The sequence below is a fragment of the Anas acuta genome, chromosome 5 (genome assembly GCF_963932015.1).
Source record: "Anas acuta chromosome 5, bAnaAcu1.1, whole genome shotgun sequence".
Lineage (NCBI taxonomy): Eukaryota > Metazoa > Chordata > Aves > Anseriformes > Anatidae > Anas > Anas acuta.
This window is the reverse complement of record NC_088983.1, coordinates 5548439-5573702: the sequence shown is the minus strand read 5'-3', so window position 1 is coordinate 5573702 and position 25264 is coordinate 5548439. Positions and strand designations below refer to the sequence as shown.

The 25264-nt window shown below is 49.4% G+C and overlaps 4 protein-coding genes across 5 annotated transcripts; 2 read left to right on the top strand and 2 right to left on the bottom strand.

Annotated features, from left to right (window-relative positions):
- Nucleotides 1–3827: 3827 nt before the first annotated feature.
- LOC137857190 (inositol 1,4,5-trisphosphate receptor-interacting protein-like 1) lies at nucleotides 3828–5817 on the bottom strand. The gene has a single exon (XM_068683398.1). The coding sequence runs from the start codon at nucleotides 5815–5817 to the stop codon at nucleotides 4780–4782; it is 1038 nt and encodes a 345-aa protein (XP_068539499.1). The 3' UTR covers nucleotides 3828–4779.
- A 1995-nt stretch (nucleotides 5818–7812) lies between these two features.
- On the bottom strand, nucleotides 7813–14581 carry LOC137856744 (uncharacterized). 2 transcript variants are annotated; one of them, XR_011096757.1, is made up of 2 exons: nucleotides 13750–14581; nucleotides 7813–10129 (listed from the first exon to the last, which is right to left on the bottom strand). XR_011096757.1 is itself a non-coding variant. In XM_068682438.1 (2 exons), the coding sequence occupies exons 1-2, from the start codon at nucleotides 11393–11395 to the stop codon at nucleotides 10090–10092; spliced, it is 1089 nt and encodes a 362-aa protein (XP_068538539.1). In that variant the 5' UTR covers nucleotides 11396–12225; the 3' UTR covers nucleotides 7828–10089. The 2 variants fall into 2 exon arrangements, 1 of the variants encoding a protein (XP_068538539.1); XM_068682438.1 differs by lacking the exon at nucleotides 13750–14581 and adding an exon at nucleotides 10347–12225 and having other exon boundaries at nucleotides 7828–10129.
- Nucleotides 14582–17287: 2706 nt separating this feature from the next.
- LOC137857183 (inositol 1,4,5-trisphosphate receptor-interacting protein-like 1) lies at nucleotides 17288–18688 on the top strand. The gene has a single exon (XM_068683385.1). The coding sequence runs from the start codon at nucleotides 17288–17290 to the stop codon at nucleotides 18686–18688; it is 1401 nt and encodes a 466-aa protein (XP_068539486.1).
- A 4612-nt stretch (nucleotides 18689–23300) lies between these two features.
- LOC137857180 (inositol 1,4,5-trisphosphate receptor-interacting protein-like 1) lies at nucleotides 23301–24350 on the top strand. Its single transcript, XM_068683373.1, has one exon. It carries the CDS (start codon nucleotides 23301–23303, stop codon nucleotides 24348–24350), a length of 1050 nt encoding a protein of 349 aa, XP_068539474.1.
- The last annotated feature ends 914 nt before the right edge of the window (nucleotides 24351–25264 follow it).

Below are 25264 nucleotides of genomic sequence, written 5' to 3'. Positions count from 1 at the left end.
TTCTGCCCCTATGTAGTTTGACGGCATTACAGTACACTGCAGCCTCTGGGGTCTGTCAGGAACATCCCTGTCCACCTCAGGGCCCTTGGTGCCTGTCAGGAATGTCCCTGCTCCTCTCAGGGCCATGCTGCAGTCTGGCCTGAGCCATCTGTGAGGCAAGTGCAGCAGCAGGGGGAAGGCTGGGCAGCACAGGGCTGGGGCACAAAAGCTGCCCCCCAAGGCCTTGCTAAGCCTGCAGCCAGGGCCCAGCCGCTCAGGGCAGGGCAGGTGGCTGTCACCACCAGTCCTGGCCACAGTCCCTGCTGCCAGGGACCCTTGCTGCCACCATCCCCTTGGAAATGTGGCACGGGACGGATTTTCTGCTTCGGCTGGATGATATCAGTTGGTACCTTCGCTGCTGTGTGGAACAGAAATGTCTCAAGCACTTCTTTGGCAACGAGATGGTGCCCGATGTGATTGTCCTGCCACCAGCCTTCCAGTTGTCTGGCCCGGTCAACCTCTTCCAGCATCTGAAGCAGGACCCATATGCTAAAGCTGCAGAAGTTCAAGGTGGTGCGAGATCAGCTGAAAAGACTGCTGATCTACGGACATGACAGAGACCTTCATGCACTGCTGATGGCAGATGATGACCTGCTAGCACCCTGTGGGGAGCTGGACCCCGTGCAGCTCCAGAGGCTGCTTCATGGACGCTTGACGCAGAGACTCCTCATACCAAGTGGGCTTGGTTCTTGGCCTGTCCATTTCACTGGGAGCTTGGCCTCTGCAAAGATTCCAATAAATGTCTTGCTTGAACAAACTCTTTGTCTGTGAGTGTCGTCCTCGAGCCACTGGGGCCTGTCAGGAACGTTCCTCGTCCCTTCAGAGCCATTGGGGCCTGTCAGGAACGTTCCCTCTCCTGTTAGGGCCGTTGGGACCTGCCAGGAACTTTCTGGAACCGCTCAGGACTGTTGGGGCCATTGCTCCCCCCTGTCCCTCTGTTGGGACCACTACTCCCCCCATCAGGGCTGCTCCCCCAGCTCCTCTCCAGCTCTGGCATCCCCCAGTGTCACTGCCTGGCCCTGGGTGGCAGTGCCTCAGCTCTTGCCAGGGATTTTTCAGGATCAATCTGTGTTAACCAAGCAACAGAAAGAGCTGGAGGTCTGGATGAGAGACAAGAACTGGTACTGGCCAGATTTATGAAGACAATAATGCAGTCTGCACAGCCCTCTGCACCCCAACAATTAGCACCATGAATTTAGACTTTGCCAGTAATCCGCATCAAAGCACGTTTAGTACAGCAGTTGGCTTCCGCTCCAAGGGGTTTCAGCCAACCTGGCCATTTCTTGCCAGTGTCCACGAGAGCTGTGACTTGGTGTAGTGGGTTTACGTGGCAAGGTTTTAGTAGCAGGGGGCATTAGGGGTGGCTTCTGGGAGAAGGATCTAGAAGCTGCCCCATGTTTGGGAAGGGCCCCACTGCTGACCTGAGCCGAGCCAATAAGCCGAGCCAACAATGTTCTTTTGCGCCTCTGTGAGAGCATATTTAAGACAGGGAAAAAAACGCTGTGCCACACAGCAGCTGGGAGAGTGAGAGGAGTGAGGAACAGCCTTGCAGGCGCCAAGGCCAGTGCAGAAGGAGGGGGAGAGCTGCTCCAGGCGCCGGAGCAGAAGTCCCCTGCGTCCTATGGTGAGGCCCACGGTGAAGCAGGCTGTCCCCCTGCAGCCCATGGAGCAAGGCAGGAAAAGGCAACAAACAATGCTTTAAGTCTATTACCATCAATGTCCATGACTGGGGGAGCACAGTTGGTCTGGTTGAAGTGCTCCCATATCTTCCATGACTTATAACAGTCTCTATTTTCTATTCCTTTTCTTGATTACAAACACCGGAGAATTCCAGGGCTAGTTGTGGGAACAATATGTTGTGCTTTAAGTTGTTAAGTAACTCGGCCTTCAGGTCTCATGCATCCCAGTCTTCCCGGATTGAAGGGAAACAGTTCCAGCTCCCTTTCAAGGCCAATAGGGCCTGGATCAAAAGGCACGTCCAGGTCACCAGAGGGTGTAACAGCAAAGTCATGGCAGTAGCGGTGGGGGAGCCGATGGTGTAGCAGAAGGATCTGTGGATGAGCCCGCAGCTCCCTCGCTGTCTGGCAAACCACACGTTTCTGACTGTGGTCCCATGTGTCTCTTTAAGGCCTCAGAGATTGCTCGCCAGGTGCCGAGCAATCCCACCGCAACCTGGTCGATTTTATTAGCAGAGTCCCACACCTTGACCTCAATTTGGTCCCGTGTTTCAGGATCATAAACTGTCTGATTGTTAATAAAGGGAATAAGCTGTAAGGTTACCAGGACAGTCTTTGTTTCTAAGGACGTATGATTCCCCGTAATGCGCAGCTGCTTACCAGCGAGGGGCAGTTGTGTGCTCGGCTCCGCTTCTCTCAGCTCGAGCTTCTTCCCAGCTGCGGTGCGCCCATTTCCAGCGACTTCCTGTACGAGCTTCTTTGAGCGGTTTGCTGAGTTTGGCCAAACCTATCTTCATGAGGCGATCAATGTGCCTGTTCCTGTCTTGGTCCCTGTTCTGCTAGCCTGTCCCTATTCAATCCTTCTTTCTACTTCTTTATTGATGAAATAACTTCATTGTGTTGCCTTCTTCATCTTGAGGACAGGCTCCCCTCTTACACCCTTCACCCCACAGCAGTCCTTTTCAAAACAACTTTTCACTGGTCAAACAACTTTGCCCGGCAACAGCAAACACCCAGCAACTTCCATGCCTTAATGGCTGGAGAACAAGCAACCCGAGGGGGCAAGGCATCTCCCGAATCACCCTTCTTTGTTCCCTCTAAACTCTTTACATTCCTGATGGCCTCATCGTTGAGAGTCTGATGTAATCATCAACCATGTGGCTTGCCGACCCCCATGGCCACACTCCCACATCTCCCCCTTCTTTATTAATATCAACCATCTTCTTGACACAAATCATTACTCCATATATCACATTGATTTGTTCTAGTTGCTTGCCCAAAACTATATGTTGTTGTTGTTGCAAATATTGGTTTCCTGCTTGGGTTAGATCTTCTCCTTTGTATGGCATTTGGTAAGGACTGCCATAGAATATCTCTAAGGGTCTTAGTTTTACCAATACATATTGATTTCTAGACAGATTTTAGCAATCTGCTCTTTTATCAAATGATTCATTTGTTTCCACTTGGCCTTTTGCCTGTGGCCCATACGGAGTGTGTTGTTGCCAGTCAATCCCCAGCACTTCGCTGACTTGTTGGGTCAGTTCTGAACTGAAGTGTGGTCCCCTGTCAGATGACATTACTGAGAGTACACCAACTCTCGGAATAATGTAATTCAACAATACTTTGGACACTTCTCTGGCTTTGTTAGTTCTACATGGGAATGCTCCTGGCCATCTGGAAAAGGTGTCTGTTAGTACCAATAGGCATCTGAACCCCCCTTTCCTTGGGAGTTCTAAGAAACCAATTTGCCACTGTTTCCCAGGAACGTTTCCCTTCCCTATTGTTCCCATTTGGGGGCTGATTCCCGTCTGTGGATTCTTTTTAAGACATATGACACCTTGTTGTGATACTTGTCTGACAAATGAGGGCCAATCCATTTTCTACTTAAAAACTGTTAAAATGTTTCAGCTCCCCAGCATGCTTTACTATGTTCTCCGATAACCATCTAATACAACGTGGTATCACAACTCTCCCATTATTTATTTGTGTTAAACCTCTAGGTAACATTTTCCATTTACATCTTCAATTAATTGCTTATAAATCTTAGAGTATCCTACTTCATTTTCTAAGGCTTTTGTTAATGCCTCAGAAAATGTGTTAGTTAATGCCTTTGATACTGGGAGAGAAGAAGCTTCTTGGATCAGCTCCTCAGCTAAATGCTCCCCGATGCTGTGGCAGCCAAGCTGTCAGCATCTCATGCCCGCCTGTCCTGACCAAGAGTGATACAGACACTCACACACAAAGCATTGTTCAAATAAGCAATGTATTGGTATTTTTGCAGAGGTCAAAGCTTCGGTGGTGAATGGACGCTTCCCGAGAGGCTGGGTAGTCACTGTCCAGCTGGTAACAAAGCCTCTGCTTTCAGCCTCCCGCAAGGGTGGTTTTGCTGTGGAGAGAACACGGAGGAGCAATTCCCGCTGCCAACTGAGCAGCATCTTCTCCATGTCCAGCATACTCAGCTCCGAGGCATGTGGCAAGCAGGATGTCCGTCCACAATCATTGCTGGCTTTGGGGCTGGGAATCCCTCCTGTGCATGCTTCCCAAAGGGATGGTGGTCAGGAGGTGCGTGACAGCTGTCTTCAAGGCATGGGTGGCAAAGTTGGTGCCTAAGAGGATACAGACACGGAGCTGCAGATGTCTGACGTGGAAAGTGTTGTGCCGAGCATGCCTACGTGTGTCCTGAAGAACTGCATGTCTGGCACAGCGCAGCTCTGTGGCCACTTCGTGCTGCTGCTAACAACGCGCTCTGCCTACTCGAAGCTCATGAAGGGGTCTGAGTTGTCTTGCTGTACCCCAAGCATCATCTCGATGGAGCGTGAGCTTGCAGAAGCGGGTGGAGGGCAGCACCATTAGCTGGAGTTAGGATGACTGAGGCGCAGCCACCCAGGCTTCTGTCACCAGTTCCTGGAACCACTTTGCTGTCTTCAGTATGTTAAGCAGACAAGGGGAAGCTCCCACTGTCCCAAAATAAGGAGGATCCAAGCCCAGTTGGTATCAGGAGTGGTTGGTGTCAAGCCTCTGGAGCTGCATGAGGTCCGTCTCTCCACAGCATGCTAGCAGTTCATCACTGGCGATCAGCACGGCGCCTTCGCCGTGCACGATGTTTTCTTTCATGTCCGTAGGTTATCAGTCTTCTGAGCCGCTCTCGCACCACCTCGAACTTCTCCAGTGCATCATCTTCGGCATATGGGTTCTGCTTCAGGTACTGGAAGAGGTTGATTGGCTCAGAATTTTGGAAGGATGGTGGCAGGACAATCACATCGGGCACCATCTCATTGCCAAAGAAGAAGTGGTCGAGGCGCTTCTCCCTCACACAGCCACGCAGGCACTGCATTATATTATCCATCCGAAGCAGAAAATCCGTCTTGTGCCACATTGCCATGGGGATGTTGGTCAGGAGGTGCATGACAATAGTCTTGACGACATAGGTGGGAAAGACGGTGCCCTCCACCAAATGGGCACAGACCTGCATGCACTTGAGGTGTATGCTGTTGAACATGCCTTCTCTGGCCACGTGCCGGAAGAACTTCCTTTCTGCAGCTGAACAGCTCTGTGGCCATGTTGTGCTGGGGATGGAGGTGTCCTTTCTCATCTGGCTGCTCAGGAAGATATCGGAATCCTCTTGCTGCACCCCAAATACTATTTCAGTTGTGAGTCTTCTCCTGGCAGCACCTGTCAGCTGGAACTTGCACGTGCGGGTGGAAGGCAGCACTTCTACATTGTAAACCTCCGACTGAGGCATAAGCACCCAGGCTGTTTTCACAAAGTTCTGGAACCACCTTGCAGTCTTCTCCGCATCTAGGTAGGAGTCCGTGCAGAGGGTGCTTAGGAGGCTCGGCCCCTGCTTTTTCAGCTCCTCCTCAGAATGGTGGAGGAAGCACAGCACGTCCCCAAAGTCCTGCTCCCTCTCGCACGTGCACTCCAGCTCCACACGGATAGAGGACTTCCTCGCCAGCAGATCCTCTTCATTGCCCAGCTCCAGGTGGAAGCAGTGCCCACGGGGGGCCGTCATGGGCACAAGTAGGCGGTAGACAGGATCCTTCATGTGGGGATTCCAACCTTCAAAGGCACCGCCCACTCCGATGGCTCGCTGCAGCTTCATAGAATGACTGAGTCAAAGATATGCAGGAGGTCTCCCACAATCTCCTCCACCAGTGCGCATCTGACGGTCGGATCCAGGAATGGCCAGTAGACGCGCTCAGCTATAAATCTGGGCAGATCTCTTGCATCATTGGGGGGTGGTGGTACTCTCACTTCCTCCTCTTCACTGCTGGAGCTCTGGTCATCACTGTCATGTTTCTGGGTATTTTTAAAGAGCAGGCATACTTTCCAAAAGGGCAGGAGAGCAACACCAACACAGGCCCAGAACTGCCAGTACTGCATGGCAGATAAGAGCAGGGGTCCCACGTGCGCCCATCTCTGTGCCTTCTCCGCCTCCTCAATTTCCAACAGGACCTGCATCATGCACTCTTGCAGCTCCTCTGCACGCTGCAGCATACATTGTCACGTGTCTGCACCTAATTCATCACTGACATTCTCCAACTTGTAGATTAAAGCCAACACCATCAGGGTGAAAAAAAATGCCAAAATTACAGTCTGAAAGAGGTGAGAGAGAAGCGGGTCAGTGGGCCCTGGTGGGAGCGGGCTGGCGGCTGAGGGAGCTGCGGCAGGAGCCTCAGGCCCCTGGGGTCAGGTAGGAGAGGGGGCAAGGGAGCTGGGAGGCAGCAGGGACTGTGGCCAGTGCCAGCGGGGACAGCCACGAGCCCTGCCCTGAGCGGCTGGGCCCTGGCTGCAGGCTTAGCAAGGCCTCGGGGGGCAGCTTTTGTGCCCCAGCCCTGTGCTGCCCAGCCTTCCCCCTGCTGCTGCACTCGCCTCACGGATGGCTCAGGCCAGACTGCAGCATGGCCCTGAGGGGAGCAGGGACATTCCTGACAGGCACCAAGGGCCCTGAGGTGGACAAGGATGTTCCTGACAGGCCCCAGCGACCATGATGTGAGGAGGGACATTCCTGACAGACCCCAGAGGCCGCAGTGTACTGTAATGTTGTCAAACTACATAGGGGCAGAACCCACCCATATTTATGGGGTGACAGGGGGATCCCAGCAGTTAACTGTACTGGAGGATGAAGCGAGTCTAACTGGAAATAAGTGGCAAAAGCCGCGTATTGTGACAGGCCCGGATGCTCCATGCATCCTTGACGTAGACTATCTCAGGAGAAGATATTTCAAGGACCCAAAATGGTACCGGTGGGCTTTTGGCATAGCTGCCTTAGAGACAGAGGACATTAAACAGTTGTCTACGTTGCCCAGTCTCTGGGAGGACCCTTCTGTTGGGTTGCTGAGCGTCAAAGAACAGCAGGTGCCGATTGCCACCACAGCTGTGCACCGGCAGCAATATGGCACCAACCGAGACCCCCCATTCTCATCCATAAGCTAATTCATCAACTGGAGAGCCACGGGATGATCAGCAAGATTCACTCACCCTTTCATAGTCCCATATGGCCAGTGCGAAGGTCTAATGGTGAGTGGACTGTCGTGGCCTGAATAAAGTCATGCCACTGCTGAGTGCTGCGGTGCCTGACATGCTAGAACTCCAGTACGAACTGGAATCAAAGGCAGCCAAGTGGTACGCTGCAATTGAGATAGCTAATTGATATAGCTGTTATAAATGGCTCAGGATTCAAATTAGGATTAAATAAAAAAAATAGGATTTATTAAAAGAATATAAAGGAATAGAGGTAAGCAAACAGCGCTGGGTGCACCGGGAGTCTCCGCTCCACCAGGACGCACACCAGTTACATCAAGCAGCTGATTTTTATGCACCTAGACTAATACATATTCATTACTACTTCTAAAAAAGTAGATTATTATAATTAGCTTCCGGGGTCCAGTTCCTCCTACTGGAGCATGCGCATCAGTCTCCTCTGGGGGTCTCTAGGGGTCTTTCATGCTGAAGGCTCGTAGTCTTCCTCTCACCCTTTGTACTTACTCGGCACTATTCCAAGTTTATGGAACACTCTCTGTACACTCTCCGCAGGTCTTGTCTCCCAACCGTCCTTCAGCTTCTTCTTTCTTCCTCTTAATCTCTTGGCCCCCCCTGGCCAGATACCAAGGATCCCATAACAGCCACCAGCAGTCACCGGTTATTATCAGTTGTTCTGAAACTCCCAAACAGGTTGGCGATTCACAAGCAATTAAAACATTCTTTCCCAGCTATTCACAGTCATCTACATAACATCTATAGCAGTGTTAAATCAATCTCGACAGAGAAGACAGAAAAGAAAAACTGTAACTGTTAGAACTAGAAGTCAGGAATAACAAAAGCAAACAGGTTCATAAATTTAAGGAGTGTTTTCTGAAGACGTGATAAACTGACTGGAATGAGGGGGAGACCGGAGCACACTGCATCTGTGGTTCAAGAATTAAATTGCCAGTGCAGGGCCCAGAGGCAGGCAGGATTCAAACAGAATTATTGCAATTATTACATTATTACAGACTTATTTATTTATGGACACGAATTTATGGACACGAATTGGAATTGTTAAAACATTCCTCACAATCCCTTATCTTCTTTTTAATATCCCCAATTCGTGTCTCTTCTGTTATTAATAATTGGATTTCATCAGTTTGTTCTCGGTTTGTTCTCCAATCCTTAAGCATCATAATTGACATATTCCCTTCCTTTCTTAATGAAGTTATTACCAATGTACTATTTATCACCCGGCGTATTAATAATGTAAAACAAGGTATCATACAAGGTACAAATAATAACGTCATTACACCACATAACAAAAAAAAATAACATTCTTCTAACCCATGGTCCACCAGGCAGCCATGAAAATAAATCCCATTCCATATCCTTCCAGGTTTGTGTTGGGACGTGGGCTAATTTTCTAATTTCCTTGGTTATCTTTTTAACTACTTTTCCATTATCGTCAATTCGTAAGCAACAATTAGAATAATTTAGTTTACCACACACACCCCCTTCTTCTGCTAGTAAATAGTCTAAGACCATTCTATGTTGGAAAATAGCATTCCTCATCTGGGTAGATTGGTCAGCTAAGAGATCCAGAGCTGTTGCTGTTTGATTAGTTATTAATTCGAGAACTGCTTGTAACCTAATTATGCGATTCAAATTATAAATAGGTTCTCGAGCTCCAGATATTACCTCATTTGGATTCCATGTAGCTGGTCCATAATACTGTATGATTCTTTCAGGAGGCCATTCGTTTTCTCTCCATTTTTGAGCACTACCTCCGGCTAAAGAGGTATCAATGTATCGTTTCTCCCTATCAATATCAATATCATCATATAATTTTATTCCCAAGTGATTCCCTTGTATTTGAGATAATAAAAAGAATAAAGGTCTTATGTATCCCACGTAACATACTCCTGACCAATCTTTTGGTAGCCTTTTGTAGGCCCGTTTGCCACATACCCAATAATGTCCTTTTAAAGCCCACACCCCATTTGGAAAAGGACCGTCCCACTCCTTTTTATTCCTTGGGGCATGAAAATACAAGGTGTTCTCATTACCAAGAGGCCCCGTTACAATGTTTGCCTCATTAATGCTTGTATACATACACTTCCAAGCCCCCACACTAGATTCCCACTCACAATTACAACTAATTTCTCCTTCACGATTTGTCATATTACGAGCTGACCAGAAATGTTTAAAAGAAACTTGTGTCCCATTCTCATTTTGCCACCTCCAGCGGTAGACTTTTACCACATGCTGTTCACTGGTGGTGTTATCACGCTGACAACTCAAAATTTGAACGTCAAATTGTCCTTTTGACTGTGCTCTTGCCATGGCTTTACACCCAGGCCCAAAAAATTCCTTAGATGAGCATCTCAGCCAAGTCCCGTTTTTTAGCTGGACATGTGTGGTATTCCATTTCCCTTTACTTGCTGTACAGTTTATAGGTCCACATTCAGGATCAGTACATTCATATCCAGGGGACAGAGTCCATTTACAAATGCTTTCTCCTACTTTTACTGTTCCTGTTCGGTTTAAACAATATATACCTTTTCTTGATGAATGCAATTGCCACGGGTCCTCCTCCTCTTTCCAGAACTGTGTTCCATCATGAACCTCACTCAAATTACTAACCCACCACTTAGGTTCGACTGGGCCAGCTACCCAAGGCCAACTTTCAGCTTCTCCTGGTCCTCCACAGACCCAGCAATTGCTAAGATTAAAAGCCTTAGCCACTTCCTCCCCCAAAATAAAAAAATTATTTCCATGGCTCAATTGCCCTTGTAAGAATAGTACCAGGAAGTATAACATCCTTCTGCGTCGTCCAGCGAGTATCGTAAAGGTGTGAGAAATGCCTTGGGGTTGGATCCACCTCCAGAATCTGTTTAAACTCGTGTCACTGTTCGGCTTTCGAGAGTGATTCAGCTCCTGGAAAACTAATTACAATAGGTTAAAAAAAACAACAAAATTCTTACTATATACATACATTTTCAGTTTGCTCATTTGTTTCTTTCTCTGGGACAGCTTGATTTCAGTGCGGGAGAAGTCCGGTAGAGGCCCTCACACTCGGCAGTCAATACCCATAGGGGTTGCCTCCCTCGGTAGACTATACACACCGCAGTGGAGAATCCTGCCCCGGTCTTGCCTTCTCACCTTTCTTCATTGCGGGCTTGCTTGTCCCCTTCTTCTGGTGTTTCATGTAAAGCATGCCCTATTTCCGGAATATTAGTTCTTTTTAGTTTTAATTTCAGTTCCCCAGGAGCGGACTCAACCCTCCAAGTTTTGGTATTTATTGGTCCTTTTACTCTGGATGCATGGGTCCAACCCCTTTCTGCTGTTCTCACAGCTGTTTCAGTAGTCAGTAAAACAAGGTACAGTCCCTCACACCCATGCCCTTGAGCCAAAAGCAAAAAGTCAATAGCAGCTTGATCCTGTAAGAGCGCATGTCGCAGACTATTTTGATCTGGTAACATCTCCTCAAGTATCTCTGTCATGGCATAGGCTTGCTTCTTGGCCCAGCATACCAATTTTTCTGAGTTGTTACGTGCGGCCGCAGATGCCACTCCAAGCACTAAAATTGCCAATGCTGCTCTAGCTGCAACCCCACACAATTCAACATTATCATTGCTATCCGGTGCAAGCAATGCCCATTTATGTCTGGTGATCTCACGCAACTGTAACAAGCTAGGAGCAAATACCATGAGTTTATCTAAGTAACATGGACATCTGATAGCATTTGCAGGGATACCATGCCAGGCCCCATCCCCACAAATCAGAAGCACATCAGGAGGCAAGGCCAAAGCTGTACAATTGTTCCAAACACTGTAGTTGTTACCCCTTGTCTCCATGCTATAAACTCCTAAACCCTGCTTAGCAGCGTCATTGTAATCACAGGTGTTATTTGTGTTTTTGTACCGGTATGGCCCTTTCCCAGTTCCTGTAGCAGGATTCATCTGATAGCCACGGCTACGTTCACATTTGTAGCCACCTTTCAGATTGATACAGATTTGACTACAGATACCAGGGTTTTGACATTCATCAATTCCACAGTTTCTCTTTTCTACAAAGTCAAACCCAGCTGGACAGTCACATTCATTTATGTTGCATTCCTTCAGGGGCTCATCACCCCAGTCCTTGCAGTCTCTCTGCTGGTTACACACTTTATTGATATCTATGCACACAAAGTCAGATTCAGTACACATCTTCTTCACACAAGCACTCTCATCACTGCCATCTGAGCAGTCTTCACATTTTACTCTAGCACCGTTGGCAGCAGTGCACAGTCAGGTGAAGGCGAGCAGCAGGCAGAGCGCCCTGCACCGTCACCTGTGTCACTTATACTACTCCTATTACCCATGCTGTTAGTGTCAGTGGCATCCTCCTTGTACCGTTTCTGTCTTTGTCTCCCCCCTTTTCTTTTTGTCACTGGCCATTCACCACAAATGGATAAGACACATGATTACTAGTTAGGAAAGAGAGTGTAACGTCTGCTATACGGCTGCAGGCAGTGCCAGCTTCAACCTTAGGTTTGTGAAAGAGCCTGCCGGTGGTCATTTGGCAGTGTAATCTGCGTCTCTGCACTCCTGCCCTGCAATAGAGCTAAGTCGTCATTAGTAATAGTTATAACACCGATCTGGGGACGAATAGTCTTTTTTATATTGCAAGATAAACCTTTTATAAAAAGAATGCTAGAGTGAAGCAGCACAGCCGCTGCTGCCGCTGCCTCCATGGTTATGTCAGACAGGCTGCAGGGTCCTGATGTCCGTCCCTCTGCTCTGTGCCAACTCGCCTCACGGTGAGGGTCAGCTACCGGTGTCCACTGACGCCTCTGGTCTCCCGTAGCAACTCGATCTCGGATGTTCTGCAATTACTTCAATTTCCCCGCGTTTTGCAGCTTCTGTCAGGTCTATTCTGTGTCTCTCAGAGTCGTCCGTGGCTCTGCAGCGTCTCTCAGGGCTCTCTCCGTCCAGCGGTAGTCCCTCCGTAGTGTCTCGGCTCTCCCGGCGCCGCTCCGGTCTCTCGGTGCCGCTCCGGTCTCGGCCTGTGCGGGCCTCATATGTTGCAGGAAGCATGTCATATCATGCTCCTGCCTTTTTCTTGTCACAGTCAAAACATTTAAGAGCAAAAATAGGATACACAAGATACACAAGATACACCGGGCCCATATATTAGGCACCACCACTCAAAACTTGGATAAAACAGCACTTCTTTTCAGTCTGTCAAGCACTTCGTTCGTCTCTGCCCACTCTCTTGCGGAGAGTAAGGAACAACGGATCGGAACTCTGCACTCGCTTTGCAGCAACGCTGCGTCTCACTCACACAGCACACTCGCACACGGAGGCCTCCAGCACATCTCATTCATACCACAGGAATATAATTTAGAATGATAACCAACCAAACAAGTATTGTCTCTGACTGTGTTCTTTGTGAAGTGACTTGTAACACTTTGTTTCAAACCCTTACATTTACACAAATACTTTCAACACAAAATACATACATAAAAACACATACAATTATTAACACTCCAGATAGTATCCCTCCAGCTGAAAACATACCGTTTGTCTGCAGTTTCAGGAGATCTTTGCTCCTGCGGTGAGCAGCTGAGAGTGGAGTCCCCTCCGAGCAAAACGCTCAGGGTGCACCTAGGGGCGTCCGCGCTGCAGCTGATCCCGCAGCCGAGCAGAGTGTCTCCTGCCTGGCTCACCAAAATGACTCTCAGAAAGCTGACTCCACAATCAGTAAGATTGTAAAGTAGGTATGTTTACTCAGTTCCGTGCAGCATGGGGCGGGTAGTCCCCCCAAAGTCGTGCAGGCCTAACGTGACAAATTGCTTTAGTAAAGAGTTACATATACATAAACATTCCTATACATATACATAACCTGTCCCTTTGTGAACAGTCCTCCTTATTTTAGACCCCTTGGTTAAAGTCTGAACCATGAGGTTGTTTTTGATCTGATTCTCAGGGCCTGAGAGGCTCCTGTTATCTGGAGGTATAAGCGCAGCACAGGCACAAATGGAGCACATATTCGTTCTTAATCAATTGCTCTCTAATTTCTAATTCCAATATTTCAGCTTGCTCTTTTCTGGATCCACAGGTATTCTACTATTAATGTTCAAAGCCTGACAGACCCCGTCCTCCGTGGATCAAAATACAGGGGGTCTTAAGGGTTCTTTTGGTCATTCTATCAAATAATACTGGATCATTTTTAATTTACTCTTTAATTTTCTGGGGCCCCTATTGTTCCAATTTCTAATCATTATTCATAATGGACTTTTTGGTCATATATCTGGTAATTTGCTCCCTTTCTGGTCCTTGGTCTTCGATTTTATCTGACCCATCCGGGAATTTTACTAGTGGCAATTCCCACAGCCCTTGGCTGCCCAGTGAGAGTGTCTTGCAGGGGGTTTAGGACCTATCACCCACCCACGTATCCCTCTTCTCACCAGTCCAGCCCCCCCGACAGGAGATTAGAACCAGTGAGAAAACAAAAAGACCTCCACGCTGACTTTAGAAGTCTCAGTTACACTCACACACACAAAAAATGGCAACCGCACCCTTACCCAACCGGACGGTATCTTACGAATCAGTCGTCTTCGTCCAGACTCCAATCAGACGGTATTCACCAGCGTCTCTGCTGTCTTCGTCTGGGATCGAACCAGACGGTATCCAAACGACTGTCGTCTTCATCCGGTTCGATTCCGGACACCGGAATCGAACCGAACGGTATCCAAACGACTCTGTCGTCTTCGTCCGGATCTTCGCGCGCAGAATTACGGGCAAAAAACAGCCGGCAACAAGGGAGCTCAAAAAAAAATTAAATTCTTTGCTTACCTTTATTCAGGTTCAGGATGGCATTAGTCTCGATCTGACTCAAACAGGAGCCACCAAATGGTGGGGCGCCTCTCCTAGATTAAATCAGAATTCAGGAACTATAGCCATCCCGGACGAGCCCCAAATTGTTATAAATGGCTCAGGATTCAAATTAGGATTAAATAAAAAAAATAGGATTTATTAAAAGAATATAAAGGAATAGAGGTAAGCAAACAGCGCTGGGTGCACCGGGAGTCTCCGCTCCACCAGGACGCACACCAGTTACATCAAGCAGCTGATTTTTATGCACCTAGACTAATACATATTCATTACTACTTCTAAAAAAGTAGATTATTATAATTAGCTTCCGGGGTCCAGTTCCTCCTACTGGAGCATGCGCATCAGTCTCCTCTGGGGGTCTCTAGGGGTCTTTCATGCTGAAGGCTCGTAGTCTTCCTCTCACCCTTTGTACTTACTCGGCACTATTCCAAGTTTATGGAACACTCTCTGTACACTCTCCGCAGGTCTTGTCTCCCAACCGTCCTTCAGCTTCTTCTTTCTTCCTCTTAATCTCTTGGCCCCCCCTGGCCAGATACCAAGGATCCCATAACAGCCACCAGCAGTCACCGGTTATTATCAGTTGTTCTGAAACTCCCAAACAGGTTGGCGATTCACAAGCAATTAAAACATTCTTTCCCAGCTATTCACAGTCATCTACATAACATCTATAGCAGTGTTAAATCAATCTCGACAGAGAAGACAGAAAAGAAAAACTGTAACTGTTAGAACTAGAAGTTAGGAATAACAAAAGCAAACAGGTTCATAAATTTAAGGAGTGTTTTCTGAAGACGTGATAAACTGACTGGAATGAGGGGGAGACCGGAGCACACTGCATCTGTGGTTCAAGAATTAAATTGCCAGTGCAGGGCCCAGAGGCAGGCAGGATTCAAACAGAATTATTGCAATTATTACATTATTACAGACTTATTTATTTATGGACACGAATTTATGGACACGAATTGGAATTGTTAAAACATTCCTCACATAGCTAATTGAGATAGCTAATGCATTTTTCTCCATCCCTTTGGCAGCAGAGTGCAGGCCACAGTTTGCTCTTACTTTGAGGGGTGTCTAATACACCGGGAATCGACTGCCCCAGGGGTGGAAACAAAGCCCTACCATACCTAGACTACATGATGTGGACACCGTTTGATTTGCACACCATGGAAGAACTGCCTGTGTTCTGCAGTGTATGAGTGCAAAGAGGAAGGACCCTGGGCTTTTAGAGCACTGGCACATTTATATCTCTCTTGGTATGACAGTTACAGAACACCTCTCAAGCGTTTTCCCATATTGTGTAGGGTGTGGAAAAGGCTCAGAGCCAGCAGAGAGAGGAAGACTGCCACAGACATAGCATGGGGGAGTTGAGAGAGAAGAAGCTTCTTGGATCAGCTCCTCAGCAAAATGCTCCCCGATGCTGTGGCAGCCAAGCTGTCAGCATCTCATGCCCGCCTGTCCTGACCAAGAGTGATACAGACACTCACACACAAAGCGTTTGTTTAAGCAAGCAATATATTAGGGTTTTGGAGAGGCTGAGCTCCCGGAGTGAATGGACAATGTGCAAGAGCTAGATGGTCACTGTCCAGCTGGTAACAAAGCCTCTGCTTCAAGCAGCTGCATGGGGTGTGCCTCCCGCAAGGGTGGTTTTGCTGTGGAGAGAACACGGAGGAGCAATTCCCACTGCCAACTGAGCAGCATCTTCTCCATGTCCAGCATGCTCAGCTCTGCAGCACGTGGCAAGCAGTTGAGTTTGTAGCCACCGTAGTCATCAGTGGTTACTACGCTTGGTAGATTGTCCACACGGGGATCTTGCCACGCTTGGCAGTGGGTTGCTGCACGGAGTTTTCCCATCCTCTTTTGTGTCCTGCATTCTCCCCTCTTCTTTCTGTGGTGGGAGGTCATCGCCTGCTGTCAGCAGAGTGCCCCGGAGAGCTCTGCTTTAAGGCCTCTCTCAGTTCCCAAACGTCAACAGTCTTTTGAGCCGATCTCGCAGCTCCTGGAATTCACGCAGTGCCCGGGCATGGACATTTGGATCCTCTGCCATGTGCTGGAAGAGGTTGAGTGGGCTGGATGTTAGGAAATCTGGGTGCAAAGTGATCTCGTCAGGCACTTCCTTGTTCCCTAAGAAGAAGTGGTCCAGGCGTTTCTCCACTATGCAGCAGTGCAGGCACTGCATGATGTCATCCATGCGCTGCAAAAACTCCGTCCTGCACCATCTTTCCAAAGGGATGGTGTTCAGCAGGTGCATGACGACTGTCTTCAAGACATAGGTGGTAAAATCATTGCCCACCATGATACGGGCACAGAGCTGCATGCATCTGAGGTGGTAGCTGTCCTGCGGGGCATGCGCTTTTATGTACTGGAAGAACTTCATCTCTGCCACTGTGCAGCTCTGTGGCCGTACTGTGTCCAGGGTAAAGATGTCATCAGTGTTCTCGCTGCTGAGAAAAATGTCTGAATCGCCTTGTTGCACTCCAAAAATGAACTCAACAAAGCGGATTTTATCGAAGGCATCAAACACATGGAGCTTGCAGGAGCGTCTGGATGGCAGCACACCAATGTGATGTCTGGCCGACTCAGGCAAAAATTTTAACTTTTTTAAGCTTTAACTGAGCAGCCAGAACTTGCGCTTAACTGACGGAACAATAGTTCGGTCAAACACAGATCCTTGCCACCCATGCCTGGAAGAGAGCTGTCATGCATTTCTTGACCACCATCCCTTTGACAAGCATGCACAGGAGGGATTTCCAACCCCACAGCCAGCGACGATTGTGGCAGCTACAAAGATGCCTGACAGACGCCCTGCTAGCCACAAGCCCCAAAGCTGTGCATGCTGGACATGGAGAAATTGCTGCTCAGTTGGTAGTGGGACGTGCGGTGGGCACCAAGGGTGGGGCGGGGGTCCTGTGATGCGGTGTGGGCACAGGTGACATCAGAGGACGTGTCACAATGGGGGGGGAGGCTTTAAAGGCAGCCGCGGGCAGCGCTGCTTCACTTTGGCCTGAGCCATTGGTGAGTGCAGCAGCAGGGGGAAGACTGGGTTGGGCCAGGGCAGGGCTCGTGGCTGTCCCCGCTGGCACTGCCCACAGTCCCTGCTGCCTCCCAGCTCCCTCGCCCCCTCTCCTACCTGACCCCAGGGGCCTGAGGCTCGTGCCGCAGCTCCCTCAGCCGCCATCCAGCTCCCACCCAGCCCCACTGACGTGCTTCTCTCTCTTTCAGACCATGGTTTCGGCAGCTTTCTATTTCCTGGCATTTTTGGGCTTAGTCAACAGCCCACAGGAAGTCGGGTATCAATTGGATGAAGATGCTGCTCAGTTGACAGTGGGACGTTCGGCGGGCGCTGAGGGCGCAGACTCAATGCAGACTTGGCAGTTCTGGGCCGGTCTTGGGGTTCTCCTCTTAATTTGGCTGTTGTTTTGTCTTCGTAAAAAGTTCGAGGTGTTTGATGACAGCAGCGACGAGGACTTGGAAGAACCAGCGCTCAATGATGAATCGAATGCAGCCATTTTTATTGCAGAGAGCATCCAGCGGCAGCAGGTAAACCTGACCAACTACTGCCGGCTTGTGGAGGAAATGGTGCGCGGCTTTTGCCGTGCCTGTGACTGGGTCTTTAAGGACACTTTCTCTCCAGTGCTGCAGACACCCATTGGAGTGGGCAGTGCTTTTGAAGGCTGGAGTCCCCGGGAGGGTGATACGGTCTACCGCTGCCTTATTCCCATGACAGCTCCTCGTGGGCACTCCTTCCACGTGGAGCAGAACACCAAATGGAATCTGCCATCAAAGGTGTCTCGTATTCGCGTGAAGCTGGAGTGCATGTGCTGGAGGGAGCAGGAGTTTGGGAATATGCTGTGCTTCCTCCACAACCCTGTGGAGGAGCTGAGAAGAAATCAGGAACCCAGCCTCCTACGAACTATGTGCACTCGCTCCTACTTGGATGTGCGTAAAGTCTCCTCCTGGTTCCAGCAGCTGGCAAAATTATCCTGGGAATCTGTGCCTCATTCATCTTCATGGCTGGTTAAAGTACTGAAAACCAGACGGTCTTGCATGCTTCGTTTGATTGATGACACCGGATCAACCGTATTCATTGAGATGATGTTTGGGGTACAACAAGGTGATACGGACATTTTTCTGAGCAGCGATTACTCTGAGGCTCCCGTTACCCCGGACACAGTATGGCCACAGAGCTGCGCAGTGGCAGAGATGAAGTTCTTCCGGAACATAGCCGCGAATGCCCAGCAGGACAGTTTCCACCTCGGATGCATGCAGCTCTGTGCCCGTATCGTGCTGGGCAGTTATTTTACCAGCTATATGATGAAGACCGTCGTCATGCACCTGCTGAACACCATCCCTCTGGAAAGATGGCACAGGAGGGAGTTTTTGCAGCGCATGGATGACGTCGTGGAGTACCTGCGCTCGTGCCTGAGGAAGAAGCGCCTGGACCACTTCTGGTTAGGAAACGAGCAAATGCCTGAGGAGTTCATCTTGCCTCTGGATTTCCAAACATCCAGACCACCCAACCTCTTCCAGGACTTAGCAAAGGACCCAGATCAATACACCCAGGCGCACACTGATTTCCGTGAGCTGCAAGAGCAGCTCATGAAAATGCTGAACTTTGGGAACTGAGAGAGGCCTTCATGCAGAGCTCTCCGGGGTACTCTGCTGACAGCAGGCGATGACCTCCCACCACAGAAAGAAGAGGGGAGAACGCAGGACGCAGAAGAGGATGGGAAAACTCCATGCAGCAACCCACTGCCAAGCGTGGCAAGATCCCCGTATGGACAATCTACCAAGCGTAGTAACCACTGATGACTACGGTGGCTACAACCACAACTGCTTGCCACGTGCTGCAGAGCTGAGCATGCTGGACATGGAGAAGATGCTGCTCAGTTGGCAGTGGGAATTGCTCCTCCGTGTTCTCTCCACAGCAAAACCACCCTTGCGGGAGGCACACCCCATGCAGCTGCTTGAAGCAGAGGCTTTGTTACCAGCTGGACAGTGACCATCTAGCTCTTGCACATTGTCCATTCACTCCGGGAGCTCGGCCTCTCCAAAACCCTAATATATTGCTTGCTTAAACAAATGCTTTGTGTGTGAGCGTCTGTATCACTCTTGGTCAGGACAGGCAGGCATGAGATGCTGACAGCTTGACTGCCACAGCATCGGGGAGCATTTTGCTGAGGAGCTGATCCAAGAAGCTTCTTCTCTCTCAACTCCCCCATGCTATGTCTGTGGCAGTCTTCCTCTCTCTGCTGGCTCTGAGCCTTTTCCACACCCTACACAATATGGGAAAACGCTTGAGAGGTGTTCTGTAACTGTCATACCAAGAGAGATATAAATGTCCCAGTGCTCTAAAAGCCCAGGGTCCTTCCTCTTTGCACTCATACACTGCAGAACACAGGCAGTTCTTCCATGGTGTGCAAATCAAACGGTGTCCACATCATGTAGTCTAGGTATGGTAGGGCTTTGTTTCCACCCCTGGGGCAGTCGATTCCCGGTGTATTAGACACCCCTCAAAGTAAGAGCAAACTGTGGCCTGCACTCTGCTGCCAAAGGGATGGAGAAAAATGCATTAGCTATCTCAATTAGCTATATCAATTAGCTATCTCAATTGCAGCGTACCACTTGGCTGCCTTTGATTCCAGTTCGTACTGGAGTTCTAGCATGTCAGGCACCACAGCACTCAGCAGTGGCAAGACTTTATTCAGGCCACGATAGTCCACTCACCATTAGACCTTCGCACTGGCCTTATGGGACTATGAAAGGTTGAGTGAATCTTGCTGATCATCCCGTGGCTCTCCAGTTGATGAATTAGCTTATGGATGAGAATGGGGGGTCTCGGTTGGTGCCATATTGCTGCCAGTGCACAGCTGTGGTGGCAATCGGCACCTGCTGTTCTTTGACGCTCAGCAACCCAACAGAAGGGTCCTCCCAGAGACTGGGCAACGTAGACAACTGTTTAGTGTCCTCTGTCTCTAAGGCAGCTATGCCAAAAGCCTACCGGTACCATTTTGGGTCCTTGAAATATCCTCTCCTGAGATAGTCTACGCCAAGGATGCATGGAGCATCCGGGCCTGTCACAATACGCTGCTTTTGCCACTTATTTCCAGTTAGACTCGCTTCATCCTCCAGTACAGTTAACTGCTGGGATCCCCCTGTCACCCCATAAATACGGGTGGGTTCTGCCCCTATGTAGTTTGACGGCATTACAGTACACTGCGGCCTCTGGGGTCTGTCAGGAACATCCCTGTCCACCTCAGGGCCCTTGGTGCCTGTCAGGAATGTCCCTGCTCCCCTCAGGGCCATGCTGCAGTCTGGCCTGAGCCATCTGTGGAGGAGTTTTTGCAGCGCATGGATGACATCGTGGAGTACCTGCGCTCATGCCTGAGGAAGAAGCGCCTGGACCACTTCTGGTTAGGAAACGAGCAAATGCCTGAGGAGTTCATCTTGCCTCTGGATTTCCAAACATCCAGACCACCCAACATCTTCCAGGACTTAGCAAAGGACCCGGATCAATACACCCAGGCGCACACTGATTTCCGTGTGCTGCAAGAGCAGCTCATGCAAATGCTGATCCTTAGGAACTGAGAGAGGCCTTCATGCAGAGCTCTCCGGGGCACTCTGCTGACAGCAGGCGATGACCTCCCACCACAGAAAGAAGAGGGGAGAACGCAGGACGCAGAAGAGGATGGGAAAACTCCATGCAGCAACCCACTGCCAAGCGTGGCAAGATCCCCGTATGGACAATCTACCAAGCGTAGTAACCACTGATGACTACGGTGGCTACAATCACAACTGCTTGCCACGTGCTGCAGAGAAATGTTGCTGAGAAATTAATCGTTCTACACCTCCAAAGTGAGATTTATGGCTCCAAAACTAATACAGAAATGAACCAAAGGCTAAATGCATGAATCATTCTTTTAAAATAAAGTCAAGTCTTCAATGTGTGGAGTCTTCAGTATGTGTGCTGGTAAAATGAATTGGAAGGCCATCTGATTTTCTTCCTTTACGGTTAAAATAATGTTAAAGAAACACTTTGGTCCTTAGCTTCTTAGTGGCCTAGGGAAAGTGTTATACTTCAGCAGAAGAGGTCGCGTCTGATAATACTTTCCCAGATTATCAAAATGGTTTTTGTTTCCCACTCTTCCTTCTTTTGGGGGGGGAGGTTGTCTAAAAATCCAATGAACTTCCTTTGAGGAAATGCTTACTTTCTGTATTTACCAGGGGAAAGAAGGCCATTGTCTCAGGAATATGGGAATGTGAATGCAGGAACGGGGCATTAACATTTGCTGAGTTGGGTTACAAGTGGGATGGACTTTCACCTAGGGGATTGCATTCATAGACTCCATGCGGAAAGTTTTTTCACAGTTCCTCCCAGTGCACAGTTTGCCTGTAGGAGAATGTGGCCAGCTCCAGATGCAGCATCAAGGGCGCATTTTTAAAAAACTGTTGCTGCCACTTGGTGCTCCAGGAGCTGCCCCTGTCTACAGGACAGACTCTGCCTGCACCCGCAGCCTCCATGGCCACATGCTGGTGGCAAACAGAGCCTGTTTCACAGGTAGGGCTGTGGCTGGAGAGGCCCCCACAGGAAGCCTCCTGAGTTTTATCAACCCGTCTGCTTGCTGCTGGGCCTGGCTAAGCAGGGACGCTGATTTCCCAGTGCTGTACCATGAAGTCTGTGTTGTCCTCAGTCCCTTTCAACTCTTCTGGGTTATCGTCATGGTGTCATAACTCTGTTCTTACTGATAAGTACTGTGTCATAACTCTGTTCTTACTGATAAGTACGTTATATTATGTCCTCAAACTATATAGCACCAAAATTTTCACTATGCAGAACAGCTTTGTCTTTGCTAGGTTATTTCTATACAAGATATGTTTTCCCCTAAGGGCAGGAAAGGCTCAGCTTCTCATACTATATCCTTGTCTAATGCACTAAAGTGTTTTTGAACATTTCACGTTTCTGTTCTCCTTGGCTTTATTTTCAAAAGCACAAAGTCTCTGACTAGAATTAAACGACAACTTCACAGTGCAGGGATACAGCATGTGGGCAAAAAAGTTACAGTGATATGACAGGGAAATTCAAACGTCAACATCAAATCCATAGACACCTTTGAAAGGGCTTCCTGTTTTTCCAATCCTTAAGGGCCAGGCGGTTAGTTCATGCAGAGCTTGCTGAGAGCTTGCTTGCACGAGCAGGGCGGCTTGTGGCAGGGATGACATGTCTGCAAGCTGAGAGCAGGCTTCTTGCTTCAAATCACATGCCAGAAACACACAAGAGCTTCAAACACGTGCCAGCTTCCAGAAGATGGGGCTGCCCTTCTTCTCAGCATCCCGCTGCCTGCGTCAGTGGATGTTTGCAGTGCAGAGGACTTGGGTACAGCCCTCGTTTTTCACGTGATAGTCCTTTCCCGGGCTGCAGAGCGGCATGCTGTGTTTGCATGTGTTGCTGCTTTGGAGCTGGGCTGAGCAAAGATGGTGGTGTCAGCCCAAAGAGAGATTAAGTGATTGTTGAGGAATTTCTTTATCTCCGTTCTGTGTAAATACAGATTAGAGAAAAAACATTTTCCTTACAGCTGCAAGTTGCTTCTGCAAACGTGAGGGAACACAGTGCTGGGCGATATTACACAGTCAGCTCTGCGTGTTTCTGCCAAGCAGGAGGTGGACTCCTAGTAGCACCCAGGCAAATGAGAGCAGAGTGTCCTACTGTGCTTGCAGCCACCTCCTCCATCGGCAATGCCTCGTGGGCCAGCTAGGTACGGCACCCGTGTGTCTGGGTTTGTGTTGGTCCCAGCTGGGCTTCAAGCCAGCAAATAATCTCCTCGCAGGGCTTAGTCGAGAGCCCAAAGGAAGTCGGGGATGAATTGGAAGAAGCTACAAATGAGCGCATGCGGCAGTATGCGGAGGAGATGCAACAACGCATGGCTCAGCTCCTGTTGGAAATTGAGGCGCTAGAGAAGCAGCAGAGCTCGATGCATATGGGAGGCCTGCTCTCATCTGCGATGCGATCTTGGCAGTTCTGGGCCGGTCTTGGTTTTATTCTCCTCTTAATTTGGCTGTTGTTTTGGCTTCATAAAAAGTTCAAGGTGTTTGATGACAGCAGCGACGAGGAGAGTTCCAGCAGCGATGAGACTTGGAAGAACCAGCACTCAACGCTGAATCGAATACATCCATTTGTATTGCAGAGAGCATCCAGCGGCAGCAGGTAAACCTGACCAACTGCTGCCGGCTTGTGGAGGAAATGGTGCGCGGCTTTTGCCGTGCCTGTGACTGGGTCTTTAAGGACACTTTCTCTCCAGTGCTGCAGACACCCATTGGAGTGGGCAGTGCTTTTGAAGGCTGGAGTCCCCGGGAGGGTGATACGGTCTACCGCTGCCTTATTCCCATGACAGCTCCTCGTGGGCACTCCTTCCACGTGGAGCAGAACACCAAATGGAATCTGCCATCAAAGGTGTCTCGTATTCGCGTGAAGCTGGAGTGCACGTGCTGGAGGGAGCAGGAGTTTGGGAATATGCTGTGCTTCCTCCACAACCCTGTGGAGGAGCTGAGAAGAAATCAGGAACCCAGCCTCCTACGAACTATGTGCACTCGCTCCTACTTGGATGTGCGTAAAGTCTCCTCCTGGTTCCAGCAGCTGGCGAAATTATCCTGGAAATCTGTGCCTCATTCATCTTCATGGCTGGTTAAAGTACTGAAAACCAGACGCTCTTGCATGCTTCGTTTGATTGATGACACCGGATCAACCGTGTTCGTTGAGATGATGTTTGGGGTACAACAAGGTGATACGGACATTTTTCTGAGCAGCGATTACTCCGAGGCTCCCGTTACCCCGGACACAGTATGGCCACAGAGCTGCGCAGTGGCAGAGATGAAGTTCTTCCGGAACATAGCCGCGAATGCCCAGCAGGACAGTTTCCACCTCGGATGCATGCAGCTCTGTGCCCGTATCGCGATGGACAGTTATTTTACCAGCTATATGATAAAGACCGTCGTCATGCACCTGCTGAACACCATCCCTCTGGAAAGATGGCACAGGAGGGAGTTTTTGCAGCGCATGGATGACATCGTGGAGTACCTGCGCTCGTGCCTGAGGAAGAAGCGCCTGGACCACTTCTGGTTAGGAAACGAGCAAATGCCTGAGGAGTTCATCTTGCCTCTGGATTTCCAAACATCCAGACCACCCAACCTCTTCCAGGACTTAGCAAAGGACCCGGATCAATACACCCAGGCGCACACTGATTTCCGTGAGCTGCAAGAGCAGCTCATGAAAATGCTGAACTTTAGGAACTGAGAGAGGCCTTCAAGCAGAGCTCTCCGGGGCACTCTGCTGACAGCAGGCGATGACCTCCCACCACAGAAAGAAGAGGGGAGAATGCAGGACGCAGAAGAGGATGGGAAAACTCCGTGCAGCAACCCACTGCCAAGCGTGGCAAGATCTCCGTATGGACAATCTACCCAGCGTAGTAACCACTGGTGACTACGGTGGCTACAACCACAACTGCTTGCCACGTGCTGCAGAGCTGAGCATGCTGGACATGGAGAAGATGCTGCTCAGTTGGCAGTGGGAATTGCTCCTCCGTGTTCTCTCCACAGAAAAACCACCCTTGTGGGAGGCACACCCCATGCAGCTGCTTGAAACAGAGGCTTTGTTACCAGCTGGACAGTGACCATCTAGCTCTTGCACATTGTCCATTCACTCGGGGAGCGCAGCCTCCCCAAAACCCTAATATATTGCTTGCTTAAACAAACGCTTTGTGTGTGAGCGTCTGTATCACTCTTGGTCAGGACAGGCAGGCATGAGATGCTGACAGCTTGGCTGCCACAGCATCGGGGAGCATTTAGCTGAGTAGCTGATCCAAGAAGCTTCTTCTCTCTCAACTCCCCCATGCTATGTCTGTGGCAGTCTTCCTCTCTCTGCTGGCTCTGAGCCTTTTCCACACCCTACACAATATGGGAAAACGCTTGAGAGGTCTTCTGTAACTGTCATACGAAGAGAGATATAAATGTGCCAGTGCTCTAAAAGCCCAGGGTCCTTCCTCTTTGCACTCATACACTGCAGAACACAGGCAGTTCTTCCATGGTGTTCAAATCAAACGGTGTCCACATCATGTAGCCTAGGTATGGTAGGGCTTTGTTTCCACCCCTGGGGCAGTCAATTCCCGGTGTATTAGACACCCCTCAAAGTAAGAGCAAACTGTGGCCTGC

Bases quoted from the DNA above. Each gene is read 5' to 3' on its own strand.
- LOC137857190 (XM_068683398.1), bottom strand. From the start codon at position 5,817: ATGAAGCTGCAGCGAGCCATCGGAGTGGGCGGTGCCTTTGAAGGTTGG.
- LOC137856744 (XM_068682438.1), bottom strand. From the start codon at position 11,395: ATGTGTACTGAATCTGACTTTGTGTGCATAGATATCAATAAAGTGTGT. The intron at 10,130-10,346 runs GTGAGAAGGCAA...TATTGTAATTAG, and splicing joins CAAGCCCGCAATGAAGAAAG to TTTTCCAGGAGCTGAATCAC.
- LOC137857183 (XM_068683385.1), top strand. From the start codon at position 17,288: ATGGTTTCGGCAGCTTTCTATTTCCTGGCATTTTTGGGCTTAGTCAAC.
- LOC137857180 (XM_068683373.1), top strand. From the start codon at position 23,301: ATGGTGCGCGGCTTTTGCCGTGCCTGTGACTGGGTCTTTAAGGACACT.